Source organism: Alligator mississippiensis, chromosome 9 (genome assembly GCF_030867095.1).
Source record: "Alligator mississippiensis isolate rAllMis1 chromosome 9, rAllMis1, whole genome shotgun sequence".
Lineage (NCBI taxonomy): Eukaryota > Metazoa > Chordata > Crocodylia > Alligatoridae > Alligator > Alligator mississippiensis.
Window position 1 is genome coordinate 2,207,451 of NC_081832.1, and position 14,743 is coordinate 2,222,193.

Consider the following 14,743-nt stretch of genomic DNA (forward strand, 5'->3'; position numbering starts at 1 on the left):
ACCCGCGTCGAGATCTGCCCGAGAACTCAATCATCGCCGACTCCGAAGTTACCCAGAAAGGAAACTGGGCATGTCTGATGTGCACTAAGCCCTTCTTCGCACGGCTCTGCCAAAATGCAGCCATCCACCTTTTCCCCTCTCTGGGGGTGACTGAAAAATCAGGAGCCGCCACTGGAAACTTGGTTTGATGGTCACAATGCTCCCTTGCAAAGGCGCTCGGACGGTGCCACAGCTGGCAGCAGGCATTACGCGCTGAGCCATGCACCAGCAGTCCCGGCCTCAATACCAACACCCTCCGTCCCCTGCCTCCCCTCACCGGCTACCTGGAGCGACCCCGAAGGCACAGCAACACCTCTGCAAAGAGCACGGCTGCAGCTGCCACGGAGGAGCCATGTTATAAAGCGTGAGGCTGCATCCTCCTACCTGAGCTCAGGCTTGGACTTTGTGTCGCGAAGGGCCTTCCGGGAGAAGTACCGGGTGCTCCCCGGGTAGGGGTAGTCCATCGACTCGACGGTGTCCCCGTAAACCCTTAATGGCTTCAGGTCTGGTCTCATCTTCAGCAGCATCTCTGGGGGGGGAGCAGCACATTGCCACTGAGAGGACCCCCGACCCGGGCACTTCAGGGGAACCTTGCTGTCTGCTCACCAGCCCAGGAGACGCCCGCGCTCTTTTTGCCTCGGCCTCTCATTGCACGTGGCAGAAGCTTGCGTGCCGAAAAAGGATCGCCCTTTAGGCTCCTTCGGAAGCAGGTCCGTGAGAAGCCCTCGGTAGCCTCCACTTAGGAACAAGCAACCCAAACCCAACTGCAAGCAGCACCGGAGTCCCCGGGCGCTACGATGCACCATGCCTTGCCCTCTCCACCCCCGCCTTGCCCATCCGTGCCTTGCTTTTGCGTCAGCTCATCCTGCTCTTTTAGAGCGACATCCTCTCCCCCCATCTCCCCGTCACCCCGAGCAGTTAGTACAATTAGTTACCAGCAACGACGTCAACAGACTTGTTGGATGGGCCGCAGTACAAGATGCATTTCTTCATCTTCTCCGCGTCCTTCAGAGAGGTCTCCTCCGGCGTCTCCTGGTTCAGCTTGTGGAACCAGTACACTATGTGGGTCCCGACAACGGTTTTCCCCGTGCCTGCGGGAAACAAGAAGGGCTGTGGCGAATGCCGAGATGCATCCAGACGCTGTGTCCGGCTGAGCCAGTAAAAGCCCCTCAAGTCACCGTCTACAAGAGTGATCCTCAACCTGGGTGTCACCACCTCCCGGGGTGCCTCGAGACCCTTTCACGCAGCACCAGCCCTGCTAGTTGTGCAGACATGCTTCCCAAGATCAACCCAGGAGATTTCAAACAGGAATTCATGGTTTAAAAACACGGGCTGACCTCCTGCAGGCTCTCGGGTTTCTTTGCAACGCAATGTTATTTTTTTGCAATTAAAAAAACCAGCGAAAATCAAGCTGATGGTGCCTGAGGGCAGCCTCGAGTCTAAACAGGCTGAGAAACACTGGTCTGTGAGATCCCAGGACCAAAGCAGCTGCTGCTTCCACCCCACGAGGAGCTTTTCCCCTCGAGAAATCTGCACAACCCCTTCTGGACAAGGGGACGTGCAGAGTCGAGGCCGGGGGCCAGGTCTCGGGCTGCCTTCGTCACAGAGCACGCACCTCCACGGCCCCCGGCGGTCTCACCTGGCGGTCCCTGAATGAGCGTGAAGGATTTCCTCAGCGCTTCCTGGACGGCCGCGTTCTGACTCTGGTTGAGCTTCCTGCTGCTCCCCGGGAGATCAAAGGCCTTCTGCACCAGGAGCTTGGATTTGATCACTGGGATGTTAGAAACAAAAATGACTTCACACAGAGACTCTGGGCATCCGTCCCACCCTGCCGCACTGGGCCGGCTCAGACGGGGCGGGAACCCCCACACTACGTCCTTGCCTCGCACCGACAACTTTGGCCACCCGTGGACCTTTGTGCAAGGAAGGAGCCAAAGTATAAAGGGAGCTAGCCCAGCTCTCAGGCGTGACCCAGTGACTGTTCCCATTCACAACACCCTAGTGCTTCGCCCAGAGCCAGGGTTGTGTCTACCTCTATCTCTGTGCCTCCTTTTCCCCACCTGTAAAATGGGTATTTTTCAAAAAAAGCTCTTTGAAGCCCCCAAACGAAGAAGTGCTAGCGGCGAGCTGCTGCTACCGCTCCTGCTGCCAGCGACGGCGCGAGAAAGGATTTCCGTTCTCTTTGGCTGCTACAAACTGCGGAGGTCTGCGCCTACCTTTCTCCGGAGTCTCCTGTCCCAGCGCTATGCTCTTGGCAAGAGCAGGTGAATGCTTCAGCTTCTCGATCGCCGCCTCCTTCCGGCTGCGAGAGAGGACAAGGGAGTTAGGGGATGGGATGCCACTTCCAAAGCGGCCATCACGCAGAGGCATCATTGCAGAGATGGATGTAAAAGGAGTCAGGGCAGATATGCCCCTTTATAATACACTGCCTAACTCAGATGCATGTAGAGAGCACAAGCTTTCATGCCGTGAGAAACCAGGGGTGATAAAGGAATCGCCGATGCCCGTTCCCGCTGGCCCTAGCGACACATGTAACAGCACTCTGCCTCGGTGCAAAGCTAAGACGTTCGCTGTCGCTCGAGCTGGGAGCTCAGGGGCCAGGTCGGCTTTCTGGGAAGGCCTTTGGAGACGGACAATGCAAAGCAGACGTGCACCAAGCACGGCGGGGGTTTACAGCGGACCAGCGACACACTCAAGCGGGCTCAGGTCGTTGGGTCAAAGAGTCTTGTAGGAAGCTAGGTTTAAAAAATGTAAAAGTACATGCATTTAAAAGCAGGGCTACGAGCAAACCACCGCAGTTGCCCCGGGAGGCAGAATCGGCGGGGCAGCGCTTCTAGGGCTGACGGGACATCTGGGGTTTCTGGCGGATCAGTGCATTTAGCTGCAGAAATTCAAGGGAGGCCAGCCCAATTCCTCCGAGCCAGGGTGGTGAAATAGCCCAGGGCTGCCCCACAGACAGGGACAGGCAGACGGCCAAATGCACACTCACCTATCGGGGAGCATCTTTGGGATGAGCTCCACAGTGAACCGGGCGCTGTCCTGGGAGATCTCCGCAGAAACCTCCTCCATGGCGAGAAAATGGACGTAGAAATTCACGGTCTCCTGAGTCTTCCTGTCCGACTTCCCGTTGGTGTCGGCGCTGGAGTCTTCCGTCAGGCCGTGGGCGACCCAGGTGTAGGTGGCCGGGTCGATGACCAGCTTGCCGTCGGCCGCCGTCTCGCTGGAAAGGTGGAGGTCCTCGAGGCGGTGGCTGAGAGCGTCCTTGGGGTGGGGAAGCCCGCCGAGCTGCAGCCCTCCCAGGCGGATGCACAGGTAGCAGTTGCTGAAATCCACCTCGATGCCGCACTCGTTCAGGAAGTCCTGGGGCAGGCAGAAAGAGCCCTGCAGCTGCCCTTTGCGCGTCCTCTTCTGCGCCCAGGTGATCTTCACGTTGTGCAGGATGATGGAGTCGTTCTCCGCCACGGCGCACGAGGCCGACTCCATGGCGCTCAGCGGCTGCCACACGCGGGCGTAGTCCTCCGGGCTGGTGTAGCTGTCCTTCGAGGCCTGCGTGGCGTAGGCGGAGAAGCAGTCGATGGGCTTTTCCGTGTGCTCCAAGCAGACGTCGAAGCCGGGCGCCACGCTCCACAGCTGCACGAAGGGCACCAGGAAGCCCCGATGCACGTGCGTGGTGAGCTGCAGCCGCAGGGCATTGCCGGTGCTCAGCTCCACGCACAGCTCCACGTAGTGGGAGCAATCGCTCCGACTGATTCTCCCCACTTGCTGCTGGTACCGGCCCTGGCCCTTCTGAAGCAGGGCGATCACGCTATCGAAATCCTCCTCTTGGACAGCCCTCAGCACATCCTGCCATGCCCGAGGGCTGAAGAGGGTGACGTCCTGGTCATGGAGGGGCCCAGGCTGCAAGCTGTGGTTCTTGCCAGTTGTGACGGAGTACATCCTCCTCCTCCACTTCAGCAGCATGCTGCCCCGCTGCGGGATAAACGTGGGCTGCTCCGCCAGCTGCAGGGCCCGGTAGTTGAGCAGCTGGAGGTCGGGGAGGCTCTCCTTGTTCAGCGGGAACAGGGCTCGGAAGTATCGGCTCGTGGCCTCCACGCTCACCACGAAGGCCACCTTCTGCAGGACCTGGCTTCGCAGCTGCGTGGCCATTTGCAGCGAGCGCACTCTCTTCTCGTAGGCCTGCGCCCACAAGTTCTTGCGGCTGAAGTCGTGGCACAGGAACTCGATGTCCTCCATGGAGTAGGACACGGGCTCCTTGAAGAGCACGGCGTGGAGGTGCCGCTGGACCACGAGGTCCAGGTAGCGGCGGATGGGGGAGGACGCCCAGGTGTACGAGTCCACGTGCAGCGAGTAGTGCCCAGCCTTGGACTGAGCCGTCGAGTTGGACCGGCTGAAGTAGGAGCGGCTCAGCAGCTTCCTGAACTCCAGGACCACGGGCGCCATGTGCGGGTGGATGTCGTCGGTCGCGATGAGGTCCAGCATCTTGTGGAAGTCGTGGGCCCGCGCGGCCGCCTGGAGGTGCTGCCACAGCGGGGTCAGGAGGCTGAACTCCACCGCCTGGGCGGGGGCCGGGGCAGCCGGCAGCTTGCCCAGGTGATGCGAGAGGTGGATGGATAAGGGGATCATGTGGCTGTACTTGTTCCTTATGTGAGCCATCTGCTGTGGGTTGGGCTCCATCTGGCACCGGAGGGGAGTGACGCTCTTGGTGTCGGCTTTGCTGGTGAGGAACTCGGCCACGAAGCTGTTGAACATGATCATGAACTCCTGGATCATCTGGTGGGAGCCCCGGTGGCCCGGGGAGCTCTCCTCATCCAGCTGGTCGTAGTAGCAATCTTCTTGCAGCCGGAACTTGCGGTGGACCCTGGAGAAGCGGTACGCCACGGCGACGCAGTCCTCCACGGTGTCGAAGCAGAGAGCCGTCGCCTCCCCGTGGTGCCGGCTCTTAATGATGCCTTCCGCCTCTTCGTACGTCAGCTGCCGGTCCGAGCGGATGGTGGACACGGCGAAGACCCCTTTCATCACCTGGTCGCCCACCTTCTTGATGGTCACAAACAGGGAGATCACGCGGCGATCTTTCTGAGGGAGGAGGCTGCAGAGGTCTTGGCTGAGCCGCGGCGGGAGCATGCCCAGCGGCTGCTTCCCCGGCGTGTAGTAGGTGGCACCGCGTTTCCTGGCCTCCGTGTCCAGCGCGCTGCCTTTGTGGACGAAGGCAGCCACGTCCGCAATGTGGATCCCGATCTCGTAGTGGTCACCCAGGTTTTGGATGCTGATGGCGTCGTCCAGGTCTCTGGCACCCTGGGGGTCCACCGTGAAGGTCAGGTAGCCCCGGCAATCCCGCACCTTCCCCTTGCTGAGGGTCGAGGGGAGGGAGGTGCACTTGGCCAGCTCCTTGGTCACCGGGCTGGGGTACTGCTTGGGCAGGTTGTACTCCAAGCTGAGGATCTTCAGGCCTTCCTCTAGCGCGAACGCCGCGGGCAGGATCTCCGTGATGATGCCGAGAGGATAATAGAAGCCTTCTCGCCAGGAGATCACCTGGACGCAGAAGAGCCGGCTCCGCCGCATCTCCGGGCTGATCTTCTCGCAGCTCACCACCTGGTAGGTGTCCTTGACCCGCCGGCGGATGGGGACAACTTTCGGCTTCCCCTTCAGCCCCGGCACAAAAATCTTGGTGACGCTCTGGTCGATGGGGATCATGACGCGCGGGTCAAACTCGTCCATCATGCACACGAAGACGCGCTCCCTCTCCGCTTCCTTCAGCACGCCCACCACTTTGCCGTGGGGCCGGGCCGTGGCACCCTCGTCCTGGAGCCAGACCAGCACTTCGTCCCCGGTGAAAGCCATGCCGCAGTTCACCCGGCCCTTGATCTGGATGCTCAGGGGTGGAGAGTCATCCAGGGTGAAGGCCACGGCCCTGTCGAAGCCCTCTTTGACCAGCTCGCACCGCTTGTAGAGCTTGGGATGCATGTGCAGGTACTCCTGCATGGTGCGGGCGGGATAGCTGATGTACTCCACGCGGCCGATCGGCGCGGCTGGCGCTGCCGCCCGCACGTTCAGCAGCCCCTCCTCTGACACCGTGACCAGGGCGTTCTTGCTCTCATCCAGCAGCTCCTGCAGGACGGGATCATCGGCATTCAGGTCAGCTTCGGAGGCCCAGGAGTCCGTGTCGCTGTCCTCCTCCTCCTCGACCTGCCTGGCGCTGCGGCGGGCCCAGCTCTCCTTGTCGCTCACCGCCTGCTTGATCTGAGCCAGCGTCAGGGTCTCGGGGCTCACGCTGCCCTTCTCGATGCACTCCTGGATGAAGCGCTTCCACAGCTTGCTGCACTGGCCGTAGGAGCACAGGGCCACGGCGTCCCCCACTGCCACCACCTGCGACTGGGCCCTCGTCATGATGGTGTTCAGCACCCGCGCCTCGTTGAAGAACTCCAGGTTGCGGGAGGTGCAGCCCAGCAGGCTTTCCTTGGTGTGAACCGTGCTGATGATGATGACCCGAAACTCCCTCCCTGCGGGAGGAAAGAAGAGGCAGAGCGGTCACCTCCAGCTGCCCTGGCAAGAGGGGAACCTCGTGGGGGGTAGCTGCCCTGAGCTGGAGTCCAGGGGGGCATCTGGGACCCACACAAAAGCAGGTAGGAAAGGGGCCAGGCCTTCCCCAGCCCAGGACCAGTGCATGCAAACCCCCTGGACAAGCTTTGAGCTCAGCCCCATAACACAGCAAGGTGTGCGAAGAGCCCTGGAGATGGGAAAAACAACCCTGGGGTTTTGGGGGAAACCCAGAGGCTGCAACTGGGCTGAACGGGGCTGCAAACAAGGCCTGAACATTGCTTGAGCCTCTGCGCTGTACGGCCACGGCTGAGCCGCCCTCGCAGGACGTTTCGGCTGGGTGACAGCGGCTCTCAGCCCGATCCCGGCTGGCTGCAATCCAGTGCCTTTTATCAAGAAGCTGGATGCAATTCAGCAGCGCACTCGTGATGTCTCGGGGACCCTATCGATTATGTGCCTCCCTGCTGCCCCCACGGCACACCCAGGCTCTGGGCCATCTGCCCCCACTGCCGTGCCTTCGTGCCTCTGCAGAACAGCCAATACCCAGCGAAGGTAATGGGCCGAGACTGGGGTACGGAAGCGCCCCGGAAACCCACGGACAGGCTGCACTAAAGGACTGCCCCTGACAGGGCCTGGCAGAGCCCCCCGGATCCAGAGGAGCCCGCCGGGCAGCAGAGCCCACGCTGGCAGAAGCAAACAGCAGCTGCTGCACGAGGTACCGACCTGGTAGGTTTTCATAGTTTTCCACCATCACTGCTCCCAGCTGCTTCTTCCGCAGTTCCTGCCGTATGACCTGGACCTGACGGGAAAGGAAAGCACGGAGGGTCACACGCCAGGGCCAGCTCCAAAACCTCCCGAGCCCGCTTTCCCGGTCTCCAGGGCACACGGCCAAGCACGCAGAGGAGAGATCCGAGTTTGGCGGTTCCTGGTAACAGCTGCTTTGGGGGCTAACCAAAGGGGACAACCAGGTGTAACTTGCCCTAGCCGGCCGCAAGTCACCCCGCGAGTGGCTGGGCACCCGGTGCCCAGGGCAATAACGTCAAGGAAAGGAGCCGAGCTCTCCATCCCCAGCTGGGCTGACGGGGAGTCCACGTTTGCCAAGTCTGGCTTAAAACAGGGGTGTCAAATGCATCCAGCTGTCCTGACTGGGTGAGGAGGACAGAGCTGGTATACCAGGACCAGCACGTGCTGCACGCAGCAGGCAGTACTGTGGGGTTGTTGATACTGCTCCGTGAGCTGGATCCAGCTCACAGGACACGCTTGGCTTGCAGCAAGCGAGGAACAGCCTTTACTGAAGCTCTGCAAGGCAGCCCTCTGCTCAGTGCCCTCTCTGCCTCTGCACAACATGGACATCCCCGTGGCGAGCTGTCCCGGGCTACACCAAATGCCAAAGAGGAGCATTTACAGACGAGTCCAGCATTTGCCACCTCACAGAAAAAGTGACTCACGCCACGCTGGCGCAATGGACCGACACGCCGTCAGCTGGCTCGGGACGGACCACGGCTGCCCCACGTACCTGCATGCCATAGGAGACCACACAGATGCTCTTCAGTTCCCGGGGTCCCCATTCGTCCGGCCACTTCTGGTACATCTCCTTCACTTTCTCAGTCACCTGCATGATCTCCGAGGTGTTGTACCAGGAGGTCATGGACATATCCCGCTCCGTGCAGCCGGACACGTGGCAAAACATGAGCGGGTAGATCTCGGGGTGAGCTGGGATGTTGCCGCTGGCCTGGATGGCATTGCCCTTGCCGACGTAGAAGTGCTGGGAGACAAACTCGATGATGCCTGCCGTGGAGCGGTAGTTCTCGTTGAAGATGATCCTGCTCTTTTTGGCCACTTCATGCTTCTCCTTCTGGTAATACTGGAAGAGGCGGTTGAGGAGGGTGTGATCGGCGGACTGCTCGCCCCCCAGGCAGAACAGCTTGGGGGTGATCTGCATGTGGTCCCCGGCGAGGACGATGCGGGTCTCCAGGGTGGCATAGGAAAGAGGAATCAGAGCTTCGCACTCCAGCATCTGAGCAGCCTCGTCAATCAGGATGTGGGTGAAATAGCCCGGAGGCACCCGCAGGTTCTGGGACAGCATGGAGGTGGTGATGATTATGCGGTGCCTGTTTATCTCCTCCGGCGTGGGGTGCCGGAAGACATTCTGGTCCTTGGTGAGGCAGCAGTACTTCTGAGTGATGGGGTCGGTCGTGCCAATGGGGCGGTCCGTGTATTTGATGCGCAGCGGCACCGCCCCGGGGTGCCCACTGACGACGTATTCGTGGAAGTACTCCCGGATGTAGATGTCGGCCGCGCTGGAAGCAAGAGAGGACACGTGAGCTGGAGTCTAGACATGAGCGATGGAGAGCTCCGCTCTTGGGGCAAGGGAGACCGGCACAAGCCTCCCCGAGCTCCGGGCCCCCACGTACACCTGGCAAACAGCACCGCGCGCGTGCAAAAAGCCTGCTGTGCACATGCACGAGGACACGCTCCATAGAAGATCAGTTGCCATCTCGTCACCTTCCCTTTGGCCCACCCCTCGTGCACCTGGAGCAACCAGCTCAGAGCCATCCCTCCAGCCCAGCCTCTCCCCTGGCGCCTGCAGGTCACCTGTTGGTGTGGGTGCAGATCAGCACCCTCGTGTTGGGCTGCTGGAGGATTTCCAGGGTGGCCATGGCCAAGGTGAAGGTCTTCCCAGTGCCGAAAGGCCCATAGATGAGGAGAGGAGGGACCAGGCGGGGGCCGGTGGCTTGGCCAGTGATGAAGGAGACAGCCAGCTTCTGCTTCGCGTTCCCAAGGAGGTGGGGTCTGGGGGAGTGCGGGATGGAGCAGGCCGCGACGTCGGGCAGCACCAGCCGCTCGTCCAGCAGGCAGTCCACTGCGCGGTGCCAGCACCGAAACTGCAGCTGGTCGATCTGGAACTGGATCTGCACCAGGCGGGAGACACCGGCCTGCAAGCCCAGCTCCCGGCAGCACCTCTGGGGGATACTCAGCCAGAGGCTCTTCTCCATGGTCACCTTCTTCTCCACCTTGACCTCGAACACCCGGTTGTCTGTGGGCGGGACGGGCGCCAGGAACGCGGTGGTCACGGACCGGTTCAGCAGGTAGCCCTCGTCGGTGTCCGGCGTCAGGGCGAACGGGGTGGGCACTTCAGCGTACAGGTCCCCCGGGAGAGCGAACTGCATCCCCACCGACAGCGTCTGCAGCATTGGGCTCGGGGTGATGGTGACCTGCAAATTAAGCCTGGGGCGGAGAGAGCAGCAGGGTCAACGGTGCAGCCCCCAGGTCCCCTCCAGCCCCACGGCTCTAGGACCCTCCCCGCCTCGACCCGAGTCCCTGCCCCATGCACCAGCCAGGCAAAACCACAACGAGCGGGGCTTAAACACCACCCGGCTCTGCTTTTAACTGCACCGTGGAGCACCGTGGCAGGCGAGGGGGAACATCAGCTGGGCTCGTCACCTGCCGAAGACACCCAGCAAATGGGCCAGGCTTTGGCAAGAGGGTTGTCAGCAGGGGACAGAGGTTAGACCACTGCAGGCCTGGGCAGAAAACAGGCCCTTCATGCCCCCGGCCCGGTCACGGCCGCTGGGGACTTACTTGGTGATCAGGGTCTGCTCCGCTTCCTCCTCCCGGAACAGGAAGTCGTGCATCCTCTCCCGGTAGTTGAGGCGGGTGACGGGCACGGGCGCCGTGCCTCCGGGCTGAAACCCCAGGGACAGCACTGGTGCCTTGTACTTGGCCAGCAAGTCCAGGTCGTCGCCCGTGCGCTGCATGCAGGGGACTATCACCCGGTTCCCGCTGTGCCACCGCTCGAAGTCCACCATGCAGCTGGCCTCCGGCAGGGCCGGGATGTGCCGCGGGGTCTCTCTGCGGCCGATCTTGGCCTGGATTTTGCGGACCAGGACGGGGCGGGTGCCGAAGTCGAAGACCACCCACTGGTCGTAGACGCCGAAGGTGCAGCACTCCATGCAGACCTCCACCACGCGCGTGGATGGCGATACCACCGGGAACCGCTCCCCCCGGAGGTAGGTGAGGCCCCGGGGCAGCCCGTCCCCCGCCAGGAAGAACGTGGCTCCGGGATCTCTCTTCAGGAGAGCCACGTGCTGCAGGGGCAGCTGGCAACGAGAAGGGAAGGGAGCCCTGTAGAGACGACGGGGGACGAGCCCCTCTCCGCCTCCTCCATCACACCCCACAGCAGGGACAGACTCTCCGGTGGGAGCCGCCATCCGCGGGGCTGTTCCCACGCCCCACAAGGACCTCTCCTGCTATTCAAAGCTCCCAAGAGCTGCAGTGCTCGAGTTTTAGCCCCCTTGCAATTTAGGGCTCCGCCACGACGGACCTGTCCCCTGACTCCCTTCCCACCGCCTCACCTGGGAGTGAACTTTGAAGCTCCACTTGTACTTCGCCTTCCTGTTCTCGGACTGCAGCCGCAGGGGCTGCTTGCACGTGACCGTGACGCCGTCCACCTGCTCAGACAGCTGGCGGGAGAGGCACAAGAATAGCCCCGGTGTCGCACCCCGCGGTCACGCATTTACCCCCAACTCTACTCTAGGCCGCTTCCAGGCCCTGGCTTGGCAGCCTGGGGTGGTGATGTTTGCAGTGCCCGTGCTGCAAGGGATGATGCATTTAACACCACGACCCTGCCCCGCTGCAGGCGCACGGCCCCACCCTCGCCCACAAGGGCAGAGGGACACGGACATGACAGCATCCACCAACACCTGCCCTCGCACGCCTCTGCGTGCCCCCACGGGCTCCCTGCACGCTGCCAGCCTGCCCAGCACACGGGCTTTGCATGCATCAGTGCTGCAGCTGCCTCCGAGCCTCTCCCGTGCTCCCCACTTACCACGAACACCTCATTGCAGCTCTCCTGGTACTCAGCGATGAGCCGGTCCTGGTAGGCCAGCAGCCCGTCCTCCTTGGCCGACTTCTTGTTCTTCTTGGCCACCTTCGCCCTCTGGATCCACTCCTCCAGCTCGGCCGTCGAGTGGGCCTGGGTGCAGTGCTCACCCAGCTCGCAGATGTCTGCTCTGCACCGTGCATGCAACACAGCTGCCAGGTGACTTGGGCACCCGGTGGCACGGCCACGCTCCCACCCCTCTGCTCCGTGCCCGGGTGAGGAGCCACCTGCTACCGTGGCAGCTGCCGGGACCTGTATTGCCTAGCGAGCGCAGGACCTCCCTGCAGCCTGTCTACACCAGGGCTGGGGCTGCACCCTCTGGGCAATACACGTCCCAGAGACTTTCGTGTCTCTAAGACCAAGACGAGCCCTTCTCCCTGGAGGCTGCCAGCCCGCGCTGCATCTGCCTTGTTTTACCCCACATGAGGTCAGGCACCCCGGCACCCTCCCCCGTCCAGGGAGAAGTTAACCCCCTCTCCTCCAAACCCCAGCCAGCATCGAGCCCTCCACACGCCATGCCCCGTCGGGTCCTCACCTGCTGCAGAGCGTGAATTTTGTCAGCTTGTAGGGCGGGGTGCGGTAAGTCCACTGCACCAGGGCATCGGCCGAGAGCATCTGGGCGTGCTCCACCGAGGAGCAGTGGTTCTCAAAGCTCTCCTGGGAGCTGAAGGTCACCAGACAGACCCGGCAGTAGAACTGGAGCTGGGGCTGGGACCGGAGCTGGGACAGGCACTCGCTGCTCTTGCCGCTGGGAGCCGCAGGCAGCAGCAGGTCCGCGCGCACCAGCTTGTGCCGCCGCTCCGCCTCCCACACGGCCATCTCCACCTCGCTGTGCGCGTAGCGGCACCACTGCAGCCTGTACTTGCAGGGGGCGTTGCGGGAGACGAACCTGCAATAGTCCAGCCGCGGCAGGAGCTCGGGGCAGGGCCGGATGGGCACGTACTGCTTTTTCAGGCTGGAGTCGGCCACTACGTGCACCAGCAGGGCTTCCCACGTCCGGTGGACCTCGCAGACCTGCGCCGGTCCCTCCAGCGAGATCTGTGGGGGGCTCTGGCAAAAACAGAGCCAGCAGATCTCCTGAAACTCACCCCCGAACTCGCTCAGGATCTCCCCGGCCGTGCTGGGCGCTCCCAGGCTCAGGGGGCCGTCAGGGCAGCCCGTGGCCTGGGCCGACAGCACCAGGGCTTTCAGCACGCGGCGCTCCAGCTGGTGCTGCCTCTCGAAGTTCCACACGGCCGCTTCCTCCCGGCTCCAGGCGAAGGTGCAGTGGTTCTTGTGCCGCTGACACCCTGCGCCCACGACATAGTAGCGGCAAACCTCGTATCGCACCGGGTTGGGGAAGCCCGGCCGCCGCCCCACCTTCCGCCAGGCTTTGCTCTTCTTGCTCTTGTCCCGGGCCAGCAGGATCTCGTGCATGCACTTGTGCTCCACCTCCCGGCACTGGTAGGTGGTCTCGTTGTCCCGCACGCTGCACTTGGAGCACACCAGGCGCAGGTCCAGCTGCTTCTGGAGGTTCGCCAGTGGCGTGGCCACGAAGCCGTTGGTGGCCGGCATCGTCCCGCAGGGCCCCGCGAAATGCGGTGGCGACAAGAGGGTCAGAAGGGAGCCATGGGGTCCCAGGGAGGCAGGTAGTCTCGGGCCGGCGGTCCACATTTTAAATGCCTGCGTGGGAAGAAAGAAGCAAGGAGCAGGTGAACTCTGTGGGGACGGCTCGATGCTGCGTGGACTGTGTGGACAGCCCGAACCCACGCGGCAGCATGGATGGCAGGGCCAGCACGGCTCAGTCCCAGCAAAATCAAGGGCAGCAGCTGCCCAGGGTATTGGGTCATGCTTTGAACAGCGCTGGGACCTGGTGGGTGCGAGCCCCGCACCGCAGCACGGAGGAGTGTCCTCCGGGAAACACACCACGCAGACCCACGCAGGGCCTTTGCGACGTCCCAGCTGGGCTCCAAGGACCCGAGGCCACGGGGCTCAGCCCAGCCGCTCACCCCTGGAGTCCAGCCACCTTCCCCTGTTTGCTCTTCCCAACCAGCTCCCTCCCCTTCTCTCTTGCTTGGCTTTGCCCCAGGTCCATGCCGGGGTGGGGCAGAGCAGCCGCGGGGCCGGCAGAGCATGGGGAAGGAGCCTGGGCTGGCAGCCAGTGGATGCAAGTAGCTCTGGCAGCACTGGGTGTGCGGGGGCAGATGGCAGTGGCTTTCAGAGGGAGAAGGGGACCCCTGCACCCCAGCTATACCGGCAGCCAGCGGTCTGCACCCCCGCCAGCCCTTCCCTCTGGGGCCGGCAAGCGCCTGCATCAACCAGCGCAGCTATGATCCGACACCGGGGTGAAGACAGGCAGCTCCAAAAACACCCTGCCCGGGCAGCTGCAAAGCCTCCAAGTCCAGATGCAAGGAGGAGGGTGACTCAGGCCCCACGGACACGGGTGCAAGCAAACTCCAGACCGTGCCCTGGGTAAGCAGAGTACGGGAGACCCACCGACCATACCACATGTGTCGGGAGGAAGCTGGAGGGGGCTGGGGATTGTCAAGCTGAAGACGGGGCACTGCTCCCAGCCCCAGGGCAGTCTGCGGGCTGCCTCCCGGGTTGGAGGGCTGTCACGAGGCCAGGTGTGCAGCTGGCTCGCTCGGCAATGAATCACTCATCCCTGCATGCAGAGCCAGCTTGGGCTCCCTGCAGGAGACACCCAAGGGGCAGCAGCAGCTCCTCCGACAGGGCGGCCTGGCACGCACCCTACAAAGCGCTTGCTCCGCAAACAAGGACCTTCCCTGCCCCGGGGCTGTGGCAGGGCAGCTTTCGAACCCAGGACAGCGCCAAGCAGCAACAGACTGGGCTCAGACACAGGCCACGTTCCCCTGGTGCTGCAGAGGGAACAGCCACCCGTGCTGCAAGGTGCCCCGGGCACGCTCCCGACTGCGCCCCCAGGGCCGGGGCATTTTTAATGACCATGTGCAATCAAGACTCCCAGCCAAGGTGCCTTCCAGGAGCGGGTTCCTCCGGGATCTTCCCACCAAGCCCTGATCTCCCCCAGTGCCGTGTAGCTCCCAAGACCACGCGAAGTCCCGGCTCAGTGCAATGCTGCTGCAGCCTGCCTGGGCAAGTAACTTCGACACCCCGAAAGAGGCGCCCGGCCTGGTTTGTGCTGCTCCATTTAGACTCGGTTGCCGACACCAGCCCTCCACTTCCTGTGTCTAGAAATAAGTCAGCCCTGACTCATCGCCGTGTGTTTGTTGCAAAACTTTTGCAGAAAACACCACACACGCCCCGGGCACGTGACCAAACTGCAGACCA

At 62.5% G+C, this 14,743-nt stretch overlaps 1 protein-coding gene across 1 annotated transcript in view; it reads right to left on the reverse strand.

Moving 5' to 3' along the window:
* The window catches only part of HELZ2 (helicase with zinc finger 2), a 28,136-nt gene that overhangs the window by 8,042 nt on the left and 5,351 nt on the right, over positions 1–14,743 (reverse strand). The window contains exons 2-13 of the mRNA XM_019495245.2: positions 11,991–13,117; positions 11,402–11,585; positions 10,929–11,036; positions 10,156–10,673; positions 9,169–9,801; positions 8,090–8,873; positions 7,297–7,372; positions 3,029–6,536; positions 2,256–2,341; positions 1,679–1,810; positions 975–1,130; positions 424–568 (exon numbers count right to left, since the gene is read on the reverse strand). Coding sequence (XP_019350790.1) covers positions 424–568; positions 975–1,130; positions 1,679–1,810; positions 2,256–2,341; positions 3,029–6,536; positions 7,297–7,372; positions 8,090–8,873; positions 9,169–9,801; positions 10,156–10,673; positions 10,929–11,036; positions 11,402–11,585; positions 11,991–13,117 — 7,457 coding nt within the window. The remainder of the gene's footprint in view (positions 1–423; positions 569–974; positions 1,131–1,678; positions 1,811–2,255; positions 2,342–3,028; positions 6,537–7,296; positions 7,373–8,089; positions 8,874–9,168; positions 9,802–10,155; positions 10,674–10,928; positions 11,037–11,401; positions 11,586–11,990; positions 13,118–14,743) is intronic.